We start from the raw sequence: 27,920 nt of genomic DNA, 5'->3' as shown, positions 1-27,920 counted from the left end.
CTTTAGCTTGCCCTGATCGACAACAGCCTGTGTGCCAGACAAATCTGTTAAATCAAAGTTCACATTTTCAACCAACTATAGATCATGAGAGTGATAAAGTACTCAGCATAACAGACAAGTATCATGTGCAGGTTTTCTCCAATCATTAAATCACTATTATTGCCATAATTTGTCCCAAATCATGAATCATCCCAATTTATTCCACAATTTAATCTGTGACTTTCCTTAAACAATGTCACTCCACCCATTTTATCACTATGAGTTCAATAGTGGCAGGCTAATGAGCCCATATTCAACTATTCCATAAACACTGCATCTCTTATTTGTTTTTCTCATGTCACTTGTCTGCTTCTGCTGAATCCTCTACATGCACTCTTAGAGAAAAAACAAACATTAGCAACACACATGGATCGTGTGGTGGGCAGGCGTCGGCCATCCACATTCCAGAGGTGCCGTAAAAGGCCATAAAATTAAGCCTGCTGTAAAAAGAATAACACTGGTTTCAACACAGGAAATTTCTCACGTTATTCGCATCGTCAAAGTAATCTTCAACATTTTCCCAACAACACAGTGTAACAGCATCACCAACTCATAACCTGTAGTAGAGAAACAAACATCAACCCATTGTTCTGTTAGAAATCACATCATCAAATCACATGAAGAACTGTAATGCTGTAGAAAAGAGAATGTAAATGTTAGCGCTGCGCAGGTGTGTACACACTTTCTCACAGTAACTTCTGTGAGCAACACACCCCTGGTTGATTCCCAAACATAGAAAATGGCATTTAAAAGGTTAAACCATCACGCAACCTCAGATGTTGCTGTCATCTTTCTGCTCCTGTAAAAGGAAACACATAAATTCATCCACCCTTTTGTCCTGTCTAGGTGGAGGTTAACCTTGAGTCGTGGTCAAGTCTTGTCAGCTTTTACCAGTCAGTCAGTTTGTTTTTATTTCCATTCATTCATTCATCCATTCATTCATTCTTTCTTTGCTGATAGTGGAACCCATCGTCGCATTTAGTTTCCACTCTCAGCAAAATGACGTCATTTCAAAAAGAAAAAGAAGAACTTTAGATCGGATTACCTCGCTGAATCCTTTTTAGGCCGGGACTCTCATTTTCTAATTGTCCCAAATAAGTGGCTTTCTCCAGAGCCCATTTTAATGTGGAGAAACTCACTTACAATAATTTTCTCGACGACGTGTAGCACTTTTAATTCCCGACGTGCAGATCTGCTTAAAGAAAAGAAATTCACAAACAGAAATCAGTGCACTGTTCAAAAAATAAAAATGAAATGAAAAATGACAAATAAAACTGAAAAACAAAAGAAAAAGAAAAAATACAGAAGCCCGGTCTTAGGACTTGTCACAGAATATTCTTTCTCTTATAGGTGAGAAGACACCAAATCTAAAACTTGGTGCCATGGTAAAACCTTCCCCATACTTCAGAAACAAAAACAAAAAATCTGCTAGTTTGACTCATTTAAACTCTGGCTGCAGGATTCTGTTCACCCCTGCTATCATGTTCCCCAAAATAATACTAATTCAGTCGTCTATGTATCAGTTCTCACCCCACTCAATAAACCAGACCAGATGATGGTAACAGTATTACCTACTTAAAATTGTGTTTGATCTTCATTACGTGTGTGTGTGTGTGTGTGTGTGTGTGTGTGTTAGTCGGGTTAATACATTTTCTGTTTTTATGTATCCTTTTATGTATCTCCCCCTTTTTTCTGAAACAAAACTCCGTTCACTCCAAATTTTGTTCCAGAAACATCTAACTGAAAAACTCTGCCATAGACAGGCACAGCTAAACCCCAAATGCTTGCAGGTTACCATAGGCAACCACACTGAGTGTTGTTAACCCCTTCTACAAATGCCCTCTTTTAATGTGTAACACTTTGTGTATGATTTTTTGTTATCTCTGGTGCATATTATCTGCATGTGTGGTGTCACCTTTCCATTTTTTCTAACAGTACACTTGCATACCTCAGTGCTTGTCTTCCTCCCCCTTTTGTGGTGGTCTGGACACTGTGTCAATCCTCCACTTCCAGGCAGTCGCTTGTCTCCCCGGATGCTTTAACCTAATTTGATTGCCCACACTAAAACAGCCGCCTCAGTCCTCTTCTGCTCCTTTTCTTCTCTCCCACTTTGCAGTCCAGTGGCAGTCTGTTTTCTTCAGCTTTGTCCCGCGTATCTCTTTGTCCCACTGTCTCTTTCATTGCCATCTCACTCCAAACATGGCAAATGTCAAGCTCAGACAGTCTTCTCAAAAGTCCTTCACACACAGTGAGGTTGCAGCTTGCTGGAAACGCATCTCCATCCATCCAATCTAGATGGTGGATCTTCTCTTTCTGATGCCGTTTGCCCATAGTGCTGCTGGACCTCTCTGCTCAGAACTCTGGTATTGTCTCTTGGTCTTCTGTCCAGTGTTGATGTTCATGCTTGTGCTTCTGGAACTGCACTCGGTGTCTTCAGGGAGAGATTAGCTTCCTTGGAGCTTGCTTTTTCAGGATGAAGACGGGAAGCTGCAAAACAATTCAGCCAAAAATTCTGGCTGGGTGTTTCTATTTTTTTCTAATGATTTTAACCTATAATTTTCTTCCGACTGCTGCCCGTGGAGAATTGATTCAGGTCCGTTCCCCACCTGTAATCGACAGACTGAGAGACTTTCATTATTCGCTGTGACTGCATATGTTTTCATCACTCCTAAAGGCACACATCTCTATTCATTTTGTTTCTGAACTCTGACTTTAAGCCCCAAAAATGAAATTTTTATTTGTTCTTAACTGCAAACACAAAAATCTTCTTGATGTTGTTGTTAATTATTTTCATCCACAACACTCCAAATTATGTTTTCGTTTTGTGTCCAGCAGGGGAAGAAGGTGACCTGTAGCATCACTGCTTCCCCCAGTTGGAGACAATTTCCCACTCACACTTCCACACTTTTTATTTTCTTTGTTTTCATCATTTTCTTTCTCTCTTTTTTTACCCCATTGTTTTACACCCACACATTAACCTGTTAACTCACTCCTCCAACCTCATCTTCCTTTCACCCCAACAACTCTCATACAGTCAGCAATCAAATTCTCCATTCATCCTTAAATACTTGGTCACCTTTAAATGTCACTGTTAATTTTATCAATTTATTTGTCATTACCTTAACACTAATCCACTGTTTATTTTTCTTTATTTATTTTCAGTTCACTTTCTCCTCTTTGATTACTACGATTTCTTAACTATTATTATTTCACAGAAAATCAACTAATCTACTTTGTCTCCCTTTTTGTCATCAAGGAATTCACACACACACTCACAGGCTGGTCACTATCCCCCACCTTTTCTTTCTCTCTCACACACACACACATTTTACTCTTCGTTCGTTCCACCTGTGAACCCGCAGTACCATTCAAACTTTCTGCGAGACACTTCTGCTGATTCAGGACAACGCCCTAATCAGCACACAGAGCGGGTGCTGTCCGCTCTTACACCTCAACCTAACTAGGACAATTAGGCTCACGATCTTCAGATCGCGCCACATTTGCCTCACAAACTATTCAAACTGCGCCACGGACTGGATACCGCAGTTTCTCTTCCCCATAAAAAATAAGATAAGATAAGATAACCTTTATTAGTCCCACACGTGGGAAATTTGTTTTGTCACAGCAGGAAGTGGACAGTGCAAAAGTTATGAGGCAAAAATTAGAATACAATAAGAATAAATACAGTACACAACTGTACAGAATAGAATAAAATAAAATACTATATACAGTAGAATAAAATAAAATAAATATACAATAAGATAAAAATAGAATACAAATACAAATACTATATACAACTGAGTAAAAATACAACGATGACAGAAAGGATTATTGCACTTAGTATTATTGCATATGTATGGATGTGTGTGCTTGATCAGTTAAAGTCTTTATTATGGAGTCTGACAGCAGTGGGGAGGAAAGACCTGCGAAATCTCTCCGTCCCACACCGTGGGTGCCGCAGTCTCCCACTGAAGGAGCTGCTCAGTGCTGTCACAGTCTGCTGCATGGGGTGGGAGATGTTGTCCAACAGGGATGACAGCTTAGCCACCGTTCTCCTGTCACTCACCACCTCCACTGGGTCCAGAGGGCATCCTAGAACAGAGCTGGCCCTTCGGATCACCCTGTTCAGTCTCTTCCTGTCCCCAGCAGAGATGCTGCCGCCCCAGCAGACCACACCATAAAAGATAGCAGAAGCCACAACAGAGTCATAGAAGGTCTTCAGGAGTGGGCCCTCCACTCCAAACGACCTGAGTCTCCGCAGCAGGTACAGCCTGCTCTGCCCTTTCCTGTAGAGGGCGTCTGAGTTATGAGTCCAGTCCAGTCTATTGTTCAGATGAACACCAAGGTACCTGTAACTGTCCACAGCCTCAATGTCCATACCTTGGATGTTCAGTGGTTGCAGTGGAGAATGCTTGTGCCTGCGGAAGTCTACCACCAGTTCCTTGGTTTTACTGGCGTTGATCTGGAGGTAGTTCAGCTGGCACCAGTCCACAAAGTCTTGGGTCAGACCTCTGTACTCCTTGTCGGGGACCATCAGTGATGAGGCCGACTATTGCAGAGTCATCAGAGAACTTCTGCAGGAAGCACTGGGTGGAATTGTGGGAGAAGTCTGCAGTGTAGATGGTGAAGAGGAACGGAGCCAGAACCGTTCCCTGTGGGGCCCCCGTACTGCAGACGACCCTGTCCGACACACAGCCCTGAGTCCTCACATACTGTGGTCGGTCGGTGAGGTAGTCCAGGATCCAGGTAGTGAGGTGATGGTCCACTCCAGAGTTCACCAGCTTGTCCTTTAGAACCGAGGGAAGAATGGTGTTGAAGGCACTGGAGAAATCAAAGAACATGATTCTCACAGTGCTTCCAGCGGTCTCCAGGTGAGCGAGGGAACGATGTAGGAGGTGAATGACGGCATCATCCGCTCCAATGCCAGGCTGGTAGGCAAACTGAAGTGGGTCCAGTGATGAGCTTATTAGGCGCCGAAGCTGAGCCAGGACCAACCGCTCCAGGGTCTTCATCAGGTGGGATGTCAGAGCCACCGGCCTGTAGTAAAACCAAATTAAACCCCCAATTGACTTCACAGTTTGCAACAATTCGCGACACGGTCTCCTGCCGCAATTTCTGCATACCACAAACACACACTTTTAGACACAAATTCTTTTTGTTACTTTAATTGACTTCTGTGCTTCAGACGAGACGCCGACTCTAACGGCGCTTTCACACAACTACACAGTCTACACACACCGCAGTCAGTGGGACAAGCCAAGCAGTCGTTCTCTCACTAACAAAGCAACTTGCCCCCACTCTCATGCAGGTTATCAACCGTGACTAGGATCCAACACCTAGCTTTAGTTATTTAGGGCGCCCCCGGTGCCCAGGTCACCACCCCGGCAAATCCCAAGGACGCGTCCGACCAAGGGTGGAGTTGCCAAACTCGGAGCGCACACGGCCCTCAGCCGGCGACGAGGCCTTTCAGCCCCGCTTTCTAACTAATAGTAACACAAGTTCCCTGCTTTAATGCACGAGGACGGATCACACACCGCCACTTTTTTCCTAATAACTAAAGACGGATCACACACCGCCATGGATGAAACACCGATGCTATTAATTACTAACTAAGACGGATCACACACCGTTTCTTTAACATACTGAGTGAATTTACACTGCGATACGTTCAACTTAGCGAACAGATAATTTAGGCTTTAAACAATATGCACGGTTCGAAAATAAACAGGTCGTGCTTACCTTTTAATCATGTGAGCTAGCTCTCTGTTCGCCTCGTTTCACGATCTCAGCTCTGCCAATTCATCCTCTCTGGGCCTCGAGTGAATCCCGGGTTTCGGCACCAAAACTGTTGCGAAATCAGTTTTACCCCGGTTCTTTTATTCGTCGAAACTTCCAGAGACGGCACCGGAACTCAGTAGTCATTTCACAAAACCTTTATTTATCTTTATTCATCTTCATTTAAGCATGCACTTCTAGAAGGGAAGACGAGGCCGGTGTGTCCCTCTGCAAAAAATCTTCACTCCTTTGTCTGTGAAACACAGTTTTGTAGGGGCGACCCTATCATAAAACCCCCACGGTGTGCTGCAAACTCTGTGTCTGTGTCTATGTGCACGAGCACATGAATGCCTATGTGAGCGCATTCCCGCATGTCTATGTGAGTGCTCGTGTGTGACTGTGTACGCATACCTGTGTGTATGTGAGTGCACATGAGTGAGTGTGCATGTGGATGTGTGTGCGTGACAGTTAAAACACTGTGGATTTAGGTGACTCCCTAGAGGTCATAAAACCCATCTCCCTTCCAGACCACAGTTATCCAGTTACAAATGTTGAGACCCCCACTCAAACATTCTCTGGGGAATTTCCACTCAGCATTAACTCCTCTCTGTTTTACTTTCACAGTTCAAGTGGGGGAGGGGTCTCCTACAATCTACTCCTAAGTTCACGACACAGTGAGGCCCTTATTATATTGAGGGCAGTGTCAGTGTCTCTACAATAGTTCTACATTCTATGTTAACACATTTCTAAACTCTAAAATAAGCTAAAAATTCCTACAATAAATAGATAGATAGATAGATAGATAGATAGATAGATAGATAGATAGATAGATAGATAGATAGATAGATAGATAGATAGATAAAAAAGTGACTCCCAAGGTAGATGAGTGGCTCCACATACATACATACATACATACATACATACATACATACATACATACATACTAAACCTTCTGGTAGTTCTGACTAGCTTTCTTCTTTTTGTTACCCACCTACTACACTTCTACAGTCTAAATGACATTTCTATCCTAGTAGTGTAAATCAGTGAATCGATGTCTAGTCTCATTCACTCTCGGCATACAGCTTTTATTCAATACTGGAATTTGAGGAATAATCGGACTGTTCAACCGTATCCGTTTCACATGGTTGTTCGGGTTTTTTCTAATTGTACTGTAATTAACTTTTACATTTAAGATATTAAGTGTGTGATAGATGGGGCGGAATGATGAATCTGAATACAGGCAGGAGGTACAAAGGCTGAAAAGATGGTGCAGGGATACCAGTCTCAGCGTTTCATGAAGGGCAGAAACTCCCTTCCACCCCTACACATTGAGGAGCAGCTGAAAAGGTGTTCAGTTTTAATTATCTTGTTGAACATCCCTCTGAGGACCTGATCTGGAACAACAACCTTTTCTTTGTGGTTAACAAGGTGCACAGGCAAACTCTACTTTCTCAGGAAGTGAAGGAACACTGGACTTGGAAATTCAGTACTAAAACTATTTTACAGATGTGTGGTAGAGAGTTCCCTGTGCTCCTGCATCACTGGCATGGAATCTGCTCTATGGCAAAGAAGATGACTCTGCCAGCGGTTGTGAAAACTACACAAAGGATTGTAAGCAGCAGCCTCAACACCACCAAATTAATCTATACCAGCATATGTCAGAAATGTTCCCAGTTTAACAGTGAAACACAGAAGGATATAGGACAAGGGCTTTATTGTATCTTTATCATCAGCAGGGGCAGATCTACAGAAATTTCCTAAATTCTAAAGACCTACACCCACATTTTGTAAACAATAAAGTTCTATACAACTATTTACCAAAAGATGCAGGCATCTTTTTGTTTTTTTGTACCTCTATTTAAAACTACTAAAACAAAAATTAGACAACAATCAGGTGTCACAGTAAGATGCCACACAAATTATTTGTGCCAGTGCAAAAAAATAGTTTGTCTGCCATAAGACAGAGGAGAACACCACAAGCTTAAACCCTGCAGGTCTGACAAGAGGAGGTGCAAACTTACTGTATTGCTCACTCTGTCAATGTTAACTGTAGCTAGGCTCAAAGTGTTAATGCTAGCTTATTTTAATAAACAACACTGTCATATGCAAAACTTGGGTTCCACTAAGGATGGCAAGAGATTAATTTTAGGTGGGCACATGCCACCCTTGCAGATTCACCATTGATCACTAGTAATATACAGAGAGAAATGCAGAAAATAAAAAGCACAAAGCAAAACAAATGAATAAATAAGAAATAGAAATTCTCCTTCTTTCTTCTATTTCCAAAGCATGCTTTGTTGTTGTTATAAGGATTCAGTTGTATCATCCATTATAAATAATTATTATATTATTATATTATTTTGGACATAATGGACATAATTGTCCATCATGACAACATACAAAGAAGTCTTACATACTTATTCCAAGTCAGCTTCAACAAGACTCTATCACCTTTTTTCATTGACTATACTTTAACAGTGGTTTGTAAACACAAGGTGAATATCCAAAAGGTTTTTGAGTCTTGTTAAAACATCATATGTTCTTTTGTTTGTTTTTTTGTTATTCGGGACTTTAATGAAAGGTAAAGAGAAGGAGTCCAAGCAGCAGATGGAACATTCCCAGTCTGATAGAACAAGCATCACTTTTGGTTGTAGAGGCAGTTGTTGCAGTTGATGTAGCAGTTGTAGCTGCAGAGCTTATAGTTGTGGCGGTACTTGTAGTTGGGGTGGTGGTTGTAGTTGTGGCGGTACTTATAGTTGGGGTGGTGGTTTTAGTTGTGGCGGTAGTTGTAGTTGGGGTGGTGGTTATACTTGTAGCTGGGGCGGTGATTGTAGTTGTAGTTGGGGTGGTGGTTGTAGTTGTGGCGGTACTTGTAGTTGGGGTGGTGGTTGTAGTTGTAGTTGGGGTGGAGGTTGTAGTTTTGGCAGTGGTTGTAGTTGTAGTTGGGGCGGTGGTTGTAGTTGTAGATGGGGTGGTGGTTGTAGTTGTGGCGGTGGTTGTAGTTGTAGTTGGGGTGGTGGCTGTAGTTTTAGTTGTGGCGGTAGTTGTAGTTGTAGCGGTGGTTGTAGTTGTAGTTGGGATAGTGGTTGTAGTTGTAGCGGTACTTGTAGTTGGGGTGGTGGTTGTAGTTGTGGCGGTACTTGTAGTTGGGGTGGTGGTTGTAGTTGTAGTTGGGGTGGTGGTTGTAGTTGTAGCTGGGGTGGTGGTTGTAGTTGTAGTTGGGGTGGTGGTTGTAGTTGTAGCTGGGGTGGTTGTTGTTGTTGTAGCTGGGGTAGTTGTTGTAGTTGTAGTTGGGGTGGTGGTTGTAGTTTTGGCGGTAGTTGTAGTTGGGGTGGTGGTTGTAGTTGTGGAGGTACTTGTAGTAAGGGTGGTGGTTGTAGTTGTAGTTGGGGTGGAGGTTGTAGTTGTAGTTGGGGTAGTGGTTTTAGTTGTAGTTGGGGTGGTGGTTGTAGTTGTAGCGGTGGTTGTAGTTGGGATGGTGGTTGTAGTTGTAGTTGGGATGGTGGTTGTAGTTGTAGTTGTGGCGGTAGTTGTAGTTGTAGTTGGGGTAGTGGTTGTTGTTGTAGTTGGGGTAGTAGTTGTAGTTGTAGCTGGGGTGGTGGTTTTTGTTGTAGTTGGGGTGGTGGTTGTAGTTGTAGTTGGGGTGATGGTTGTAGTTGTTGTTGGGGTGGAGGTTGTACTTGTGGCAGTTGTTGTAGTTGTAGTTGGGGTGGTGGTTGTAGTTGTAGCTGGGGTGGTGGTTGTAGTTGTGGCGGTACTTGTTGTTGGGGTGGTGGTTGTAGTTGCGGCGGTACTTGTAGTTGGGGTGGTGGTTGTAGTTGTGGCGGTAATTGTAGTTGTAGTTGGGGCGGTGGTTGTAGTTGTAGTTGGGGTGGTGGTTGTAGTTGTAGTTGGGGTGGTGGTTGTAGTTGTGGCGGTACTTGTAGTTGGGATGGTGGTTGTGGATGTAGTTGGGGTGGTGGTTGAAGGTATAGCGGTGGTTGTAGTCGTAGATGGGGTGGTGGTTGTAGTTGTAGTTGGGGTGGTGGTTGTTGTTGTAGTTGGGGTGCTGGTTGTAGTTGTGGCGGTAGTTGTAGTTGGGGTAGTGGTTGTAGTTATAACTGGGGCGGTGATTGTCGTTGGGGCAGTAGTTGTAGTTGGGGTGGTGGTTGTAGTTGTAGCGGTGGTTTTAGTTGTAGATGGGATGGTGGTTGTAGTTGTAGCTGTGGTGGTGGTTGTAGTTGTAGCTGGGCTGGTGGTTGTTGTTGTAGTTGGGGTGGTGGTTGTAGTTGTGGCGGTAGTTGTAGTTGGGGTGGTGGTTGTAGTTGTGGAGGTACTTGTAGTTAGGGTGGTGGTTGTATTTGTAGTTGGGGTGGAGGTTGTAGTTGTAGTTGGGGTAGTGGTTTTAGTTGTAGTTGGGGTGGTGGTTGTAGTTGTAGCGGTGGTTGTAGTTGGGATGGTGGTTGTAGTTGTAGTTGGGGCGGTGGTTGTAGTTGTAGTTGTGGCGGTAGTTGTAGTTGTAGTTGGGGTAGTGGTTGTTGTTGTAGTTGGGGTAGTAGTTGTAGTTGTAGCTGGGGTGGTGGTTTTTGTTGTAGTTGGGGTGGTGGTTGTAGTTGTAGTTGGGGTGATGGTTGTAGTTGCGGCGGTACTTGTAGTTGGGGTGGTGGTTGTAGTTGTGGCGGTAGTTGTAGTTGTAGTTGGGGCGGTGGTTGTAGTTGTAGTTGGGGTGGTGGTTGTAGTTGTAGTTGGGGTGGTGGTTGTAGTTGTGGCGGTACTTGTAGTTGGGATGGTGGTTGTGGATGTAGTTGGGGCGGTGGTTGTAGTTGTAGTTGGGGTTGTGGTTGTAGTTGTAGCTGGGGTGGTGGTTGTAGTTGTAGTTGGGGTGGTGGTTGTAGTTGTAGTTGGGGTGGTGGTTGTAGTTGTGGCGGTACTTGTAGTTGGGATGGTGGTTGTAGTTGTAGTTGGGGCGGTGGTTGTAGTTGTAGTTGGGGTGGTGGTTGTAGGTATAGCGGTGGTTGTAGTCGTAGATGGGGTGGTGGTTGTTGTTGTAGTTGGGGTGCTGGTTGTAGTTGTGGCGGTAGTTGTAGTTGGGGTAGTGGTTGTAGTTGTAACTGGGGCGGTGATTGTAGTTGGGGCAGTAGTTGTAGTTGGGGTGGTGGTTGTAGTTGTAGCGGTGGTTTTAGTTGTAGATGGGATGGTGGTTGTAGTTGTAGCTGTGGTGGTGGTTGTAGTTGTAGCTGGGCTGGTGGTTGTTGTTGTAGTTGGGGTGGTGGTTGTAGTTGTGGCGGTAGTTGTAGTTGGGGTGGTTGTTGTAGTTGTAGCTGGGGCGGTGATTGTAGTTGTAGTTGGGGTGGTGGTGGTGGTTGTGGCGATACTTGAAGTTGGGGTGATGGTTGTAGTTGTAGTTGGGGCGGTGGTTGTAGTTGTAGTTGGGGTGGTGGTTGTAGGTATAGCGGTGGTTGTAGTCGTAGATGGGGTGGTGGTTGTAGTTGTAGTTGGGGGGGTGGTTGTAGTTGTAGCTTGGGTGGAGGTTGTAGTTGTAGCTGGGGTAGTGGTTGTAGTTGTAGTTGGAGTGGTGGTTGTTGTTGTAGTTGGGGTGCTGGTTGTAGTTGTGGCGGTAGTTGTAGTTGGGGTAGTGGTTGTAGTTGTAACTGGGGCGGTGATTGTAGTTGTAGTTGGGGTGGAGGTTATAGTCGTGGCGGTACTTGTAGTTGGGGTGGTGGTTGTAGTTGTAGTTGGGGTGGTGGTTGTAGTTGTCGCGGTGGTTGTAGTTGTAGTTGGGGTGGTGGTTGTAGTTGGGGTGGAGGTTGTTGTTGTGGCAGTGGTTTTAGTTGTAGTTGGGGTGGTCGTTGCAGTTGTAGTTGGGGTGGTGGTTGTAGTTGTGGCGGTACTTGTAGTTGGGGCAGTGGTTGAAGTTGTAGTTGGGGTGGTGGTTGTAGTTGTAGCTGGGGTCGTCGTTTTTGTTGTAGTTGGGGTGGTGGTTGTAGTTGGGGCAGTAGTTGTAGTTGGGGTGGTAGATGCTGTTGTAGTTGGGGTGGTGGTTGTAGTTGTAGCTGGGGCGGTGATTGTAGTTGTAGTTGGGGTGGTGGTTGTAGTTGTAGTTGGGGTGGTGGCTGTAGTTGGGGTGGTGGTTGTAGTTGTGGCGGTAGTTGTAGTTGGGGTGGTGGTTGTAGTTGTAGCTGGGGTGGTGGTTGTAGTTGTAGTTGGGGCGGTGGTTGTAGTTGTAGTTGGGGTGGTGGTTGTAGTTGGGGTGGTGGTTGTAGTTGTGGCAGTGGTTGTAGTTGTAGTTGGGGGGATGGTTGTAGTTGGGGCAGCAGTTGTAGTTGGTGCTGCAGAACAGGCAACACCTGATACTGTACCAACGCTCTGCATGAAAGGTAGAGAACCCAGGCTTAAAGCAGCTGCACACAGGTTTGCAGATGCGCAGCCGTAACCTGGAAACGTGCTGGTGCCGCTTTTGACTACAGACCAAAGAGAAGAATTTCAGGATATGTTTTAAATTGGCTACTTTCCAGGAAGCTTAATATATTTCATGCAAAAAAAACAACTTAACAGCTTTTTAAAAACTTTATGTTTGTCTGACTTCCAGGCTTGAAATTTAAAATCTTATCACAGTAACTTTCACACCCAAGGATAACATTTAGTATAAATTAGGGTAAAAGTTTCCGCTCTTTTATATGTCAGATGTATCACAAAAGAATTTGAAATCATCTTTGATCTAAAACCGATGACACAACTGATACAACATAAAGACTCACTGGTTGATTGGAAGCATTGGTTCTCCACTCCCTGACACTGTAATGTGGAGGAGCACTGACCAGTGGAAGGGTCACAAAAGTTGCATACTCCACCATTATTTGACTGAGAAGCAGGATCTGAAACACAAAAGGAGGACATTTCATTTCAGAACAGAGACTCTTACAACATCAGATTATTGTTTTTATTTCTTTATATTATTCTTTTGTCTTCGATGAGCAACGTAGTATTTAACTTACTTGGTAGAGTTGCTGAGTTGCAGTTATCTGTGTTGCAGCATTGAGCAGAAGCCAGAGCACTTTGAAAACCCAGGTCGACTGAAAATGTCTGAGAGGTTACGGCTGGACACAGGGAGGAAGATGCACATGCCTTGTAGATTTGTGTGACCGGAGTTCCAGATGAAGTAGCTACAAATTCAAAGTGCGGTTTGTCAATGTTGATGGAACACAAATAGCTTCTCAGCAGTTGTAATTTGGTGAAAATATGAAATATGATATGAAGAAAACATTACCTAGAATGGTAGCTGTAACACACATTGTTTCCGATGAGGAGCATGTAAGTAGTGCTGTGCTTGAACATGCTGAATTTGTGCAGGTTTGGCACTGGAGGGCTCCAGCTGCAATCAGGAGAGAAACACAAAACTGATCATCACAATTTAAATATATAGCAAATATGACATTTGTAGTTGTGGCGGTAGTTGTAGTTGGGGTGGTGGTTGTAGTTGGGGTGGTGATTGTAGTTTTGGCAGTGGTTGTAAGTGTAGTTGGGGTGGTGGTTGTAGTTGTACCTGGGGTGGTGGTTGTAGTTGTGGCGGTAGTTGTAGTTGGGGTGGTGGTTGTAGTTGGGGTGGTGGTTGTAGTTGTGGCAGTGGTTGTAGTTGTAGTTGGGGGGATGGTTGTAGTTGGGGCAGCAGTTGTAGTTGGTGCTGCAGAACAGGCAACACCTGATACTGTACCAACGCTCTGCATGAAAGGTAGAGAACCCAGGCTTAAAGCAGCTGCACACAGGTTTGCCGATGCGCAGCCGTAACCTGGAAACGTGCTGGTGCCGCTTTTGACTACAGATCAAAAAGAAGAATTTCAGGATATGTTTTAAATTGGCTACTTTCCAGGAAGCTTAATATATTTCATGCAAAAAACAACTTAACAGCTTTTTAAAACGTTTATGTGTTTGTCTGACTTCCAGGCTTGAAATTTAAAATCTTATTACAGTAACTTTCACACCCAAGGACAACATTTAGTATAAATTAGGGTAAAAGTTTCTGCTCTTTTATATGTCAGATGTATCACAAAAGAATTTGAAATCATCTTTGATTGAAAACCGATGACACAACTGATACAACATAAAGACTCACTGGTTGATTGGAAGCATTGGTTCTCCACTCCCTGACACTGTAATGTGGAGGAGCACTGACCAGTGGAAGGGTCACAAAAGTTGCATACTCCACCATTATTTGACTGAGAAGCAGGATCTGAAACACAAAAGGAGGACATTTCATTTCAGAACAGAGACTCTTACAACATCAGATTATTGTTTTTATTTCTTTATATTATTCTTTTGTCATCAATGAGCAACGTAGTATTTAACTTACTTGGTAGAGTTGCTGAGTTGCAGTTATCTGTGTTGCAGCATTGAGCAGAAGCCAGAGCACTTTGAAAACCCAGGTCGACTGAAAATGTCTGAGAGGTTACGGCTGGACACAGGGAGGAAGATGCACATGCCTTGTAGATTTGTGGGACCGGAGTTCCAGATGAAGTAGCTACAAATTCAAAGTGCGGTTTGTCAATGTTGATGGAACACAAATAGCTTCTCAGCAGTTGTAATTTGGTGAAAATATGAAATATGATATGAAGAAAACATTACCTAGAATGGTAGCTGTAACACACATTGTTTCCGATGAGGAGCATGTAAGTAGTGCTGTGCTTGAACATGCTGAATTTGTGCAGGTTTGGCACTGGAGGGCTCCAGCTGCAATCAGGAGAGAAACACAAAACTGATCATCACAATTTAAATATATAGCAAATATGACATTTGTAGTTGTGGCGGTAGTTGTAGTTGGGGTGGTGGTTGTAGTTGGGGTGGTGATTGTAGTTTTGGCAGTGGTTGTAAGTGTAGTTGGGGTGGTGGTTGTAGTTGTACCTGGGGTGGTGGTTGTAGTTGTGGCGGTAGTTGTAGTTGGGGTGGTGGTTGTAGTTGGGGTGGTGGTTGTAGTTGTGGCAGTGGTTGTAGTTGTAGTTGGGGGGATGGTTGTAGTTGGGGCAGCAGTTGTAGTTGGTGCTGCAGAACAGGCAACACCTGATACTGTACCAACGCTCTGCATGAAAGGTAGAGAACCCAGGCTTAAAGCAGCTGCACACAGGTTTGCAGATGCGCAGCCGTAACCTGGAAACGTGCTGGTGCCGCTTTTGACTACAGACCAAAGAGAAGAATTTCAGGATATGTTTTAAATTGGCTACTTTCCAGGAAGCTTAATATATTTCATGCAAAAAAAACAACTTAACAGCTTTTTAAAAACTTTATGTTTGTCTGACTTCCAGGCTTGAAATTTAAAATCTTATCACAGTAACTTTCACACCCAAGGATAACATTTAGTATAAATTAGGGTAAAAGTTTCCGCTCTTTTATATGTCAGATGTATCACAAAAGAATTTGAAATCATCTTTGATAGAAAACCGATGACACAACTGATACAACATAAAGACTCACTGGTTGATTGGAAGCATTGGTTCTCCACTCCCTGACACTGTAATGTGGAGGAGCACTGACCAGTGGAAGGGTCACAAAAGTTGCATACTCCACCATTATTTGACTGAGAAGCAGGATCTGAAACAGAAAAGAAGGCCATTTCATTTCAGAACAGAGACTCTTACAACATCAGATTATTGTTTTTATTTCTTTATATTATTCTTTTGTCTTCGATGAGCAACGTAGTATTTAACTTACTTGGTAGAGTTGCTGAGTTGCAGTTATCTGTGTTGCAGCATTGAGCAGAAGCCAGAGCACTTTGAAAACCCAGGTCGACTGAAAATGTCTGAGAGGTTACGGCTGGACACAGGGAGGAAGATGCACATGCCTTGTAGATTTGTGTGACCGGAGTTCCAGATGAAGTAGCTACAAATTCAAAGTGCGGTTTGTCAATGTTGATGGAACACAAATAGCTTCTCAGCAGTTGTAATTTGGTGAAAATATGAAATATGATATGAAGAAAACATTACCTAGAATGGTAGCTGTAACACACATTGTTTCCGATGAGGAGCATGTAAGTAGTGCTGTGCTTGAACATGCTGAATTTGTGCAGGTTTGGCACTGGAGGGCTCCAGCTGCAATCAGGAGAGAAACACAAAACTGATCATCACAATTTAAATATATAGCAAATATGACATTTGTAGTTGTGGCGGTAGTTGTAGTTGGGGTGGTGGTTGTAGTTGGGGTGGTGATTGTAGTTTTGGCAGTGGTTGTAAGTGTAGTTGGGGTGGTGGTTGTAGTTGTACCTGGGGTGGTGGTTGTAGTTGTGGCGGTAGTTGTAGTTGGGGTGGTGGTTGTAGTTGGGGTGGTGGTTGTAGTTGTGGCAGTGGTTGTAGTTGTAGTTGGGGGGATGGTTGTAGTTGGGGCAGCAGTTGTAGTTGGTGCTGCAGAACAGGCAACACCTGATACTGTACCAACGCTCTGCATGAAAGGTAGAGAACCCAGGCTTAAAGCAGCTGCACACAGGTTTGCAGATGCGCAGCCGTAACCTGGAAACGTGCTGGTGCCGCTTTTGACTACAGACCAAAGAGAAGAATTTCAGGATATGTTTTAAATTGGCTACTTTCCAGGAAGCTTAATATATTTCATGCAAAAAACAACTTAACAGCTTTTTAAAAAGTTTATGTGTTTGTCTGACTTCCAGGCTTGAAATTTAAAATCTTATCACAGTAACTTTCACACCCAAGGACAACATTTAGTATAAATTAGGGTAAAAGTTTCTGCTCTTTTATATGTCAGATGTATCACAAAAGAATTTGAAATCATCTTTGATTGAAAACCGATGACACAACTGATACAACATAAAGACTCACTGGTTGATTGGAAGCATTGGTTCTCCACTCCCTGACACTGTAATGTGGAGGAGCACTGACCAGTGGAAGGGTCACAAAAGTTGCATACTCCACCATTATTTGACTGAGAAGCAGGATCTGAAACACAAAAGGAGGACATTTCATTTCAGAACAGAGACTCTTACAACATCAGATTATTGTTTTTATTTCTTTATATTATTCTTTTGTCTTCGATGAGCAACGTAGTATTTAACTTACTTGGTAGAGTTGCTGAGTTGCAGTTATCTGTGTTGCAGCATTGAGCAGAAGCCAGAGCACTTTGAAAACCCAGGTCGACTGAAAATGTCTGAGAGGTTACGGCTGGACACAGGGAGGAAGATGCACATGCCTTGTAGATTTGTGTGACCGGAGTTCCAGATGAAGTAGCTACAAATTCAAAGTGCGGTTTGTCAATGTTGATGGAACACAAATAGCTTCTCAGCAGTTGTAATTTGGTGAAAATATGAAATATGATATGAAGAAAACATTACCTAGAATGGTAGCTGTAACACACATTGTTTCCGATGAGGAGCATGTAAGTAGTGCTGTGCTTGAACATGCTGAATTTGTGCAGGTTTGGCACTGGAGGGCTCCAGCTGCAATCAGGAGAGAAACACAAAACTGATCATCACAATTTAAATATATAGCAAATATGACATTTGTAGTTGTGGCGGTAGTTGTAGTTGGAGTGGTGGTTGTAGTTGGGGTGGTGATTGTAGTTTTGGCAGTGGTTGTAAGTGTAGTTGGGGTGGTGGTTGTAGTTGTACCTGGGGTGGTGGTTGTAGTTGTGGCGGTAGTTGTAGTTGGGGTGGTGGTTGTAGTTGGGGTGGTGGTTGTAGTTGTGGCAGTGGTTGTAGTTGTAGTTGGGGGGATGGTTGTAGTTGGGGCAGCAGTTGTAGTTGGTGCTGCAGAACAGGCAACACCTGATACTGTACCAACGCTCTGCATGAAAGGTAGAGAACCCAGGCTTAAAGCAGCTGCACACAGGTTTGCAGATGCGCAGCCGTAACCTGGAAACGTGCTGGTGCCGCTTTTGACTACAGACCAAAGAGAAGAATTTCAGGATATGTTTTAAATTGGCTACTTTCCAGGAAGCTTAATATATTTCATGCAAAAAAAACAACTTAACAGCTTTTTAAAAACTTTATGTTTGTCTGACTTCCAGGCTTGAAATTTAAAATCTTATCACAGTAACTTTCACACCCAAGGACAACATTTAGTATAAATTAGGGTAAAAGTTTCCGCTCTTTTATATGTCAGATGTATCACAAAAGAATTTGAAATCATCTTTGATCTAAAACCGATGACACAACTGATACAACATAAAGACTCACTGGTTGATTGGAAGCATTGGTTCTCCACTCCCTGACACTGTAATGTGGAGGAGCACTGACCAGTGGAAGGGTCACAAAAGTTGCATACTCCACCATTATTTGACTGAGAAGCAGGATCTGAAACACAAAAGGAGGACATTTCATTTCAGAACAGAGACTCTTACAACATCAGATTATTGTTTTTATTTCTTTATATTATTCTTTTGTCTTCGATGAGCAACGTAGTATTTAACTTACTTGGTAGAGTTGCTGAGTTGCAGTTATCTGTGTTGCAGCATTGAGCAGAAGCCAGAGCACTTTGAAAACCCAGGTCGACTGAAAATGTCTGAGAGGTTACGGCTGGACACAGGGAGGAAGATGCACATGCCTTGTAGATTTGTGTGACCGGAGTTCCAGATGAAGTAGCTACAAATTCAAAGTGCGGTTTGTCAATGTTGATGGAACACAAATAGCTTCTCAGCAGTTGTAATTTGGTGAAAATATGAAATATGATATGAAGAAAACATTACCTAGAATGGTAGCTGTAACACACATTGTTTCCGATGAGGAGCATGTGAGTAGTGCTGTGCTTGAACATGCTGAATTTGTGCAGGTTTGGCACTGGAGGGCTCCAGCTGCAATCAGGAGAGAAACACAAAACTGATCATCACAATTTAAATATATAGCAAATATGACATTTGTAGTTGTGGCGGTAGTTGTAGTTGGGGTGGTGGTTGTAGTTGGGGTGGTGATTGTAGTTTTGGCAGTGGTTGTAAGTGTAGTTGGGGTGGTGGTTGTAGTTGTACCTGGGGTGGTGGTTGTAGTTGTGGCGGTAGTTGTAGTTGGGGTGGTGGTTGTAGTTGTGGCAGTGGTTATAGTTGTAGTTGGGGGGATGGTTGTAGTTGGGGCAGCAGTTGTAGTTGGTGCTGCAGAACAGGCAACACCTGATACTGTACCAACGCTCTGCATGAAAGGTAGAGAACCCAGGCTTAAAGCAGCTGCACACAGGTTTGCAGATGCGCAGCCGTAACCTGGATACGTGCTGGTGCCGCTTTTGACTGCAGATCAAAAAGAAGAATTTCAGGATATGTTTTAAATTGGCTACTTTCCAGGAAGCTTAATATATTTCATGCAAAAAACAACTTAACAGCTTTTTAAAACGTTTATGTGTTTGTCTGACTTCCAGGCTTGAAATTTAAAATCTTATCACAGTAACTTTCACACCCAAGGACAACATTTAGTATAAATTAGGGTAAAAGTTTCTGCTCTTTTATATGTCAGATGTATCACAAAAGAATTTGAAATCATCTTTGATCTAAAACCGATGACACAACTGATACAACATAAAGACTCACTGGTTGATTGGAAGCATTGGTTCTCCACTCCCTGACACTGTAATGTGGAGGAGCACTGACCAGTGGAAGGGTCACAAAAGTTGCATACTCCACCATTATTTGACTGAGAAGCAGGATCTGAAACACAAAAGGAGGACATTTCATTTCAGAACAGAGACTCTTACAACATCAGATTATTGTTTTTATTTCTTTATATTATTCTTTTGTCTTCGATGAGCAACGTAGTATTTAACTTACTTGGTAGAGTTGCTGAGTTGCAGTTATCTGTGTTGCAGCATTGAGCAGAAGCCAGAGCACTTTGAAAACCCAGGTCGACTGAAAATGTCTGAGAGGTTACGGCTGGACACAGGGAGGAAGATGCACATGCCTTGTAGATTTGTGTGACCGGAGTTCCAGATGAAGTAGCTACAAATTCAAAGTGCGGTTTGTCAATGTTGATGGAACACAAATAGCTTCTCAGCAGTTGTAATTTGGTGAAAATATGAAATATGATATGAAGAAAACATTACCTAGAATGGTAGCTGTAACACACATTGTTTCCAATGAGGAGCATGTAAGTAGTGCTGTGCTTGAACATGCTGAATTTGTGCAGGTTTGGCACTGGAGGGCTCCAGCTGCAATCAGGAGAGAAACACAAAACTGATCATCACAATTTAAATATATAGCAAATATGACATTTGTAGTTGTGGCGGTAGTTGTAGTTGGGGTGGTGGTTGTAGTTGGGGTGGTGATTGTAGTTTTGGCAGTGGTTGTAAGTGTAGTTGGGGTGGTGGTTGTAGTTGTACCTGGGGTGGTGGTTGTAGTTGTGGCGGTAGTTGTAGTTGGGGTGGTGGTTGTAGTTGTGGCAGTGGTTATAGTTGTAGTTGGGGGGATGGTTGTAGTTGGGGCAGCAGTTGTAGTTGGTGCTGCAGAACAGGCAACACCTGATACTGTACCAACGCTCTGCATGAAAGGTAGAGAACCCAGGCTTAAAGCAGCTGCACACAGGTTTGCAGATGCGCAGCCGTAACCTGGATACGTGCTGGTGCCGCTTTTGACTGCAGATCAAAAAGAAGAATTTCAGGATATGTTTTAAATTGGCTACTTTCCAGGAAGCTTAATATATTTCATGCAAAAAACAACTTAACAGCTTTTTAAAACGTTTATGTGTTTGTCTGACTTCCAGGCTTGAAATTTAAAATCTTATCACAGTAACTTTCACACCCAAGGACAACATTTAGTATAAATTAGGGTAAAAGTTTCTGCTCTTTTATATGTCAGATGTATCACAAAAGAATTTGAAATCATCTTTGATCTAAAACCGATGACACAACTGATACAACATAAAGACTCACTGGTTGATTGGAAGCATTGGTTCTCCACTCCCTGACACTGTAATGTGGAGGAGCACTGACCAGTGGAAGGGTCACAAAAGTTGCATACTCCACCATTATTTGACTGAGAAGCAGGATCTGAAACACAAAAGGAGGACATTTCATTTCAGAACAGAGACTCTTACAACATCAGATTATTGTTTTTATTTCTTTATATTATTCTTTTGTCTTCGATGAGCAACGTAGTATTTAACTTACTTGGTAGAGTTGCTGAGTTGCAGTTATCTGTGTTGCAGCATTGAGCAGAAGCCAGAGCACTTTGAAAACCCAGGTCGACTGAAAATGTCTGAGAGGTTACGGCTGGACACAGGGAGGAAGATGCACATGCCTTGTAGATTTGTGTGACCGGAGTTCCAGATGAAGTAGCTACAAATTCAAAGTGCGGTTTGTCAATGTTGATGGAACACAAATAGCTTCTCAGCAGTTGTAATTTGGTGAAAATATGAAATATGATATGAAGAAAACATTACCTAGAATGGTAGCTGTAACACACATTGTTTCCAATGAGGAGCATGTAAGTAGTGCTGTGCTTGAACATGCTGAATTTGTGCAGGTTTGGCACTGGAGGGCTCCAGCTGCAATCAGGAGAGAAACACAAAACTGATCATCACAATTTAAATATATAGCAAATATGACATTTGTAGTTGTGGCGGTAGTTGTAGTTGGGGTGGTGGTTGTAGTTGGGGTGGTGATTGTAGTTTTGGCAGTGGTTGTAAGTGTAGTTGGGGTGGTGGTTGTAGTTGTACCTGGGGTGGTGGTTGTAGTTGTGGCGGTAGTTGTAGTTGGGGTGGTGGTTGTAGTTGGGGTGGTGGTTGTAGTTGTGGCAGTGGTTGTAGTTGTAGTTGGGGGGATGGTTGTAGTTGGGGCAGCAGTTGTAGTTGGTGCTGCAGAACAGGCAACACCTGATACTGTACCAACGCTCTGCATGAAAGGTAGAGAACCCAGGCTTAAAGCAGCTGCACACAGGTTTGCCGATGCGCAGCCGTAACCTGGAAACGTGCTGGTGCCGCTTTTGACTACAGATCAAAAAGAAGAATTTCAGGATATGTTTTAAATTGGCTACTTTCCAGGAAGCTTAATATATTTCATGCAAAAAACAACTTAACAGCTTTTTAAAACGTTTATGTGTTTGTCTGACTTCCAGGCTTGAAATTTAAAATCTTATCACAGTAACTTTCACACCCAAGGATAACATTTAGTATAAATTAGGGTAAAAGTTTCTGCTCTTTTATATGTCAGATGTATCACAAAAGAATTTGAAATCATCTTTGATTGAAAACCGATGACACAACTGATACAACATAAAGACTCACTGGTTGATTGGAAGCATTGGTTCTCCACTCCCTGACACTGTAATGTGGAGGCGCACTGACCAGTGGAAGGGTCACAAAAGTTGCATACTCCACCATTATTTGACTGAGAAGCAGGATCTGAAACACAAAAGGAGGACATTTCATTTCAGAACAGAGACTCTTACAACATCAGATTATTGTTTTTATTTCTTTATATTATTCTTTTGTCTTCGATGAGCAACGTAGTATTTAACTTACTTGGTAGAGTTGCTGAGTTGCAGTTATCTGTGTTGCAGCATTGAGCAGAAGCCAGAGCACTTTGAAAACCCAGGTCGACTGAAAATGTCTGAGAGGTTACGGCTGGACACAGGGAGGAAGATGCACATGCCTTGTAGATTTGTGTGACCGGAGTTCCAGATGAAGTAGCTACAAATTCAAAGTGCGGTTTGTCAATGTTGATGGAACACAAATAGCTTCTCAGCAGTTGTAATTTGGTGAAAATATGAAATATGATATGAAGAAAACATTACCTAGAATGGTAGCTGTAACACACATTGTTTCCGATGAGGAGCATGTAAGTAGTGCTGTGCTTGAACATGCTGAATTTGTGCAGGTTTGGCACTGGAGGGCTCCAGCTGCAATCAGGAGAGAAACACAAAACTGATCATCACAATTTAAATATATAGCAAATATGACATTTGTAGTTGTGGCGGTAGTTGTAGTTGGGGTGGTGGTTGTAGTTGGGGTGGTGATTGTAGTTTTGGCAGTGGTTGTAAGTGTAGTTGGGGTGGTGGTTGTAGTTGTACCTGGGGTGGTGGTTGTAGTTGTGGCGGTAGTTGTAGTTGGGGTGGTGGTTGTAGTTGTGGCAGTGGTTATAGTTGTAGTTGGGGGGATGGTTGTAGTTGGGGCAGCAGTTGTAGTTGGTGCTGCAGAACAGGCAACACCTGATACTGTACCAACGCTCTGCATGAAAGGTAGAGAACCCAGGCTTAAAGCAGCTGCACACAGGTTTGCAGATGCGCAGCCGTAACCTGGATACGTGCTGGTGCCGCTTTTGACTGCAGATCAAAAAGAAGAATTTCAGGATATGTTTTAAATTGGCTACTTTCCAGGAAGCTTAATATATTTCATGCAAAAAACAACTTAACAGCTTTTTAAAACGTTTATGTGTTTGTCTGACTTCCAGGCTTGAAATTTAAAATCTTATCACAGTAACTTTCACACCCAAGGACAACATTTAGTATAAATTAGGGTAAAAGTTTCTGCTCTTTTATATGTCAGATGTATCACAAAAGAATTTGAAATCATCTTTGATCTAAAACCGATGACACAACTGATACAACATAAAGACTCACTGGTTGATTGGAAGCATTGGTTCTCCACTCCCTGACACTGTAATGTGGAGGAGCACTGACCAGTGGAAGGGTCACAAAAGTTGCATACTCCACCATTATTTGACTGAGAAGCAGGATCTGAAACACAAAAGGAGGACATTTCATTTCAGAACAGAGACTCTTACAACATCAGATTATTGTTTTTATTTCTTTATATTATTCTTTTGTCTTCGATGAGCAACGTAGTATTTAACTTACTTGGTAGAGTTGCTGAGTTGCAGTTATCTGTGTTGCAGCATTGAGCAGAAGCCAGAGCACTTTGAAAACCCAGGTCGACTGAAAATGTCTGAGAGGTTACGGCTGGACACAGGGAGGAAGATGCACATGCCTTGTAGATTTGTGTGACCGGAGTTCCAGATGAAGTAGCTACAAATTCAAAGTGCGGTTTGTCAATGTTGATGGAACACAAATAGCTTCTCAGCAGTTGTAATTTGGTGAAAATATGAAATATGATATGAAGAAAACATTACCTAGAATGGTAGCTGTAACACACATTGTTTCCGATGAGGAGCATGTAAGTAGTGCTGTGCTTGAACATGCTGAATTTGTGCAGGTTTGGCACTGGAGGGCTCCAGCTGCAATCAGGAGAGAAACACAAAACTGATCATCACAATTTAAATATATAGCAAATATGACATTTGTAGTTGTGGCGGTAGTTGTAGTTGGGGTGGTGGTTGTAGTTGGGGTGGTGATTGTAGTTTTGGCAGTGGTTGTAAGTGTAGTTGGGGTGGTGGTTGTAGTTGTACCTGGGGTGGTGGTTGTAGTTGTGGCGGTAGTTGTAGTTGGGGTGGTGGTTGTAGTTGGGGTGGTGGTTGTAGTTGTGGCAGTGGTTGTAGTTGTAGTTGGGGGGATGGTTGTAGTTGGGGCAGCAGTTGTAGTTGGTGCTGCAGAACAGGCAACACCTGATACTGTACCAACGCTCTGCATGAAAGGTAGAGAACCCAGGCTTAAAGCAGCTGCACACAGGTTTGCCGATGCGCAGCCGTAACCTGGAAACGTGCTGGTGCCGCTTTTGACTACAGATCAAAAAGAAGAATTTCAGGATATGTTTTAAATTGGCTACTTTCCAGGAAGCTTAATATATTTCATGCAAAAAACAACTTAACAGCTTTTTAAAACGTTTATGTGTTTGTCTGACTTCCAGGCTTGAAATTTAAAATCTTATCACAGTAACTTTCACACCCAAGGACAACATTTAGTATAAATTAGGGTAAAAGTTTCTGCTCTTTTATATGTCAGATGTATCACAAAAGAATTTGAAATCATCTTTGATTGAAAACCGATGACACAACTGATACAACATAAAGACTCACTGGTTGATTGGAAGCATTGGTTCTCCACTCCCTGACACTGTAATGTGGAGGAGCACTGACCAGTGGAAGGGTCACAAAAGTTGCATACTCCACCATTATTTGACTGAGAAGCAGGATCTGAAACACAAAAGGAGGACATTTCCTTTCAGAACAGAGACTCTTACAACATCAGATTATTGTTTTTATTTCTTTATATTATTCTTTTGTCTTCGATGAGCAACGTAGTATTTAACTTACTTGGTAGAGTTGCTGAGTTGCAGTTATCTGTGTTGCAGCATTGAGCAGAAGCCAGAGCACTTTGAAAACCCAGGTCGACTGAAAATGTCTGAGAGGTTACGGCTGGACACAGGGAGGAAGATGCACATGCCTTGTAGATTTGTGTGACCGGAGTTCCAGATGAAGTAGCTACAAATTCAAAGTGCGGTTTGTCAATGTTGATGGAACACAAATAGCTTCTCAGCAGTTGTAATTTGGTGAAAATATGAAATATGATATGAAGAAAACATTACCTAGAATGGTAGCTGTAACACACATTGTTTCCGATGAGGAGCATGTAAGTAGTGCTGTGCTTGAACATGCTGAATTTGTGCAGGTTTGGCACTGGAGGGCTCCAGCTGCAATCAGGAGAGAAACACAAAACTGATCATCACAATTTAAATATATAGCAAATATGACATTTGTAGTTGTGGCGGTAGTTGTAGTTGGGGTGGTGGTTGTAGTTTTGGCAGTGGTTGTAAGTGTAGTTGGGGTGGTGGTTGTAGTTGTACCTGGGGTGGTGGTTGTAGTTGTGGCGGTAGTTGTAGTTGGGGTGGTGGTTGTAGTTGGGGTGGTGGTTGTAGTTGTGGCAGTGGTTGTAGTTGTAGTTGGGGGGATGGTTGTAGTTGGGGCAGCAGTTGTAGTTGGTGCTGCAGAACAGGCAACACCTGATACTGTACCAACGCTCTGCATGAAAGGTAGAGAACCCAGGCTTAAAGCAGCTGCACACAGGTTTGCAGATGCGCAGCCGTAACCTGGAAACGTGCTGGTGCCGCTTTTGACTACAGACCAAAGAGAAGAATTTCAGGATATGTTTTAAATTGGCTACTTTCCAGGAAGCTTAATATATTTCATGCAAAAAAAACAACTTAACAGCTTTTTAAAAACTTTATGTTTGTCTGACTTCCAGGCTTGAAATTTAAAATCTTATCACAGTAACTTTCACACCCAAGGATAACATTTAGTATAAATTAGGGTAAAAGTTTCCGCTCTTTTATATGTCAGATGTATCACAAAAGAATTTGAAATCATCTTTGATTGAAAACCGATGACACAACTGATACAACATAAAGACTCACTGGTTGATTGGAAGCATTGGTTCTCCACTCCCTGACACTGTAATGTGGAGGAGCACTGACCAGTGGAAGGGTCACAAAAGTTGCATACTCCACCATTATTTGACTGAGAAGCAGGATCTGAAACACAAAAGGAGGACATTTCATTTCAGAACAGAGACTCTTACAACATCAGATTATTGTTTTTATTTCTTTATATTATTCTTTTGTCTTCGATGAGCAACGTAGTATTTAACTTACTTGGTAGAGTTGCTGAGTTGCAGTTATCTGTGTTGCAGCATTGAGCAGAAGCCAGAGCACTTTGAAAACCCAGGTCGACTGAAAATGTCTGAGAGGTTACGGCTGGACACAGGGAGGAAGATGCACATGCCTTGTAGATTTGTGTGACCGGAGTTCCAGATGAAGTAGCTACAAATTCAAAGTGCGGTTTGTCAATGTTGATGGAACACAAATAGCTTCTCAGCAGTTGTAATTTGGTGAAAATATGAAATATGATATGAAGAAAACATTACCTAGAATGGTAGCTGTAACACACATTGTTTCCGATGAGGAGCATGTGAGTAGTGCTGTGCTTGAACATGCTGAATTTGTGCAGGTTTGGCACTGGAGGGCTCCAGCTGCAATCAGGAGAGAAACACAAAACTGATCATCACAATTTAAATATATAGCAAATATGACATTTGTAGTTGTGGCGGTAGTTGTAGTTGGGGTGGTGGTTGTAGTTGGGGTGGTGATTGTAGTTTTGGCAGTGGTTGTAAGTGTAGTTGGGGTGGTGGTTGTAGTTGTACCTGGGGTGGTGGTTGTAGTTGTGGCGGTAGTTGTAGTTGGGGTGGTGGTTGTAGTTGGGGTGGTGGTTGTAGTTGTGGCAGTGGTTGTAGTTGTAGTTGGGGGGATGGTTGTAGTTGGGGCAGCAGTTGTAGTTGGTGCTGCAGAACAGGCAACACCTGATACTGTACCAACGCTCTGCATGAAAGGTAGAGAACCCAGGCTTAAAGCAGCTGCACACAGGTTTGCCGATGCGCAGCCGTAACCTGGAAACGTGCTGGTGCCGCTTTTGACTGCAGATCAAAAAGAAGAATTTCAGGATATGTTTTAAATTGGCTACTTTCCAGGAAGCTTAATATATTTCATGCAAAAAACAACTTAACAGCTTTTTAAAACGTTTATGTGTTTGTCTGACTTCCAGGCTTGAAATTTAAAATCTTATCACAGTAACTTTCACACCCAAGGACAACATTTAGTATAAATTAGGGTAAAAGTTTCTGCTCTTTTATATGTCAGATGTATCACAAAAGAATTTGAAATCATCTTTGATTGAAAACCGATGACACAACTGATACAACATAAAGACTCACTGGTTGATTGGAAGCATTGGTTCTCCACTCCCTGACACTGTAATGTGGAGGAGCACTGACCAGTGGAAGGGTCACAAAAGTTGCATACTCCACCATTATTTGACTGAGAAGCAGGATCTGAAACACAAAAGGAGGACATTTCATTTCAGAACAGAGACTCTTACAACATCAGATTATTGTTTTTATTTCTTTATATTATTCTTTTGTCTTCGATGAGCAACGTAGTATTTAACTTACTTGGTAGAGTTGCTGAGTTGCAGTTATCTGTGTTGCAGCATTGAGCAGAAGCCAGAGCACTTTGAAAACCCAGGTCGACTGAAAATGTCTGAGAGGTTACGGCTGGACACAGGGAGGAAGATGCACATGCCTTGTAGATTTGTGTGACCGGAGTTCCAGATGAAGTAGCTACAAATTCAAAGTGCGGTTTGTCAATGTTGATGGAACACAAATAGCTTCTCAGCAGTTGTAATTTGGTGAAAATATGAAATATGATATGAAGAAAACATTACCTAGAATGGTAGCTGTAACACACATTGTTTCCGATGAGGAGCATGTAAGTAGTGCTGTGC

General features: G+C 42.7%; 1 protein-coding gene and 1 long non-coding RNA gene across 2 annotated transcripts in view; both read right to left on the bottom strand.

Annotated features, from left to right (window-relative positions):
* Positions 1–27,920, bottom strand: part of LOC146689115 (uncharacterized) — a 370,205-nt gene that overhangs the window by 227,747 nt on the left and 114,538 nt on the right. The gene's annotated exons all lie outside the window — the stretch shown is intronic.
* On the bottom strand, positions 8,384–27,368 carry LOC146689121 (uncharacterized). Its single transcript, XM_085437477.1, has 21 exons — positions 27,352–27,368; positions 26,698–27,054; positions 25,346–25,549; positions 24,082–24,155; positions 22,744–22,825; positions 20,085–20,153; positions 18,635–18,828; positions 17,960–18,076; positions 17,561–17,662; positions 16,608–16,724; positions 16,209–16,310; positions 15,256–15,372; positions 14,857–14,958; positions 14,141–14,242; positions 13,904–14,020; positions 13,505–13,606; positions 12,552–12,668; positions 12,153–12,254; positions 11,499–11,846; positions 8,783–8,834; positions 8,384–8,554 (listed from the first exon to the last, which is right to left on the bottom strand). Exons 1-21 carry the CDS (start codon positions 27,366–27,368, stop codon positions 8,386–8,388), a joined length of 2,763 nt encoding a protein of 920 aa, XP_085293603.1. The 3' UTR covers positions 8,384–8,385.

This window comes from Copadichromis virginalis, linkage group LG17 (assembly GCF_057382275.1).
Source record: "Copadichromis virginalis isolate Kocher_CV1m ecotype Utaka linkage group LG17, C_Virginalis_male_GT1.1, whole genome shotgun sequence".
Classification (NCBI taxonomy): domain Eukaryota; kingdom Metazoa; phylum Chordata; class Actinopteri; order Cichliformes; family Cichlidae; genus Copadichromis; species Copadichromis virginalis.
This window is presented reverse-complemented; position numbering and strand designations above follow the sequence as displayed.

What these genes read in the sequence shown, in the direction of transcription:
- LOC146689121 (XM_085437477.1), bottom strand. An exon ending in CTACCGCCACAACTACAAAT is followed by an intron (nt 18,077 to 18,634) that starts GTCATATTTGCT and finishes TTTGTGTTTCAG; the next exon opens with ATCCTGCTTCTCAGTCAAAT. An exon ending in ACCTTTCATGCAGAGCGTTG is followed by an intron (nt 11,847 to 12,152) that starts GTACAGTATCAG and finishes TCACCGCCCCAG; the next exon opens with CTACAACTACAACCACCACC.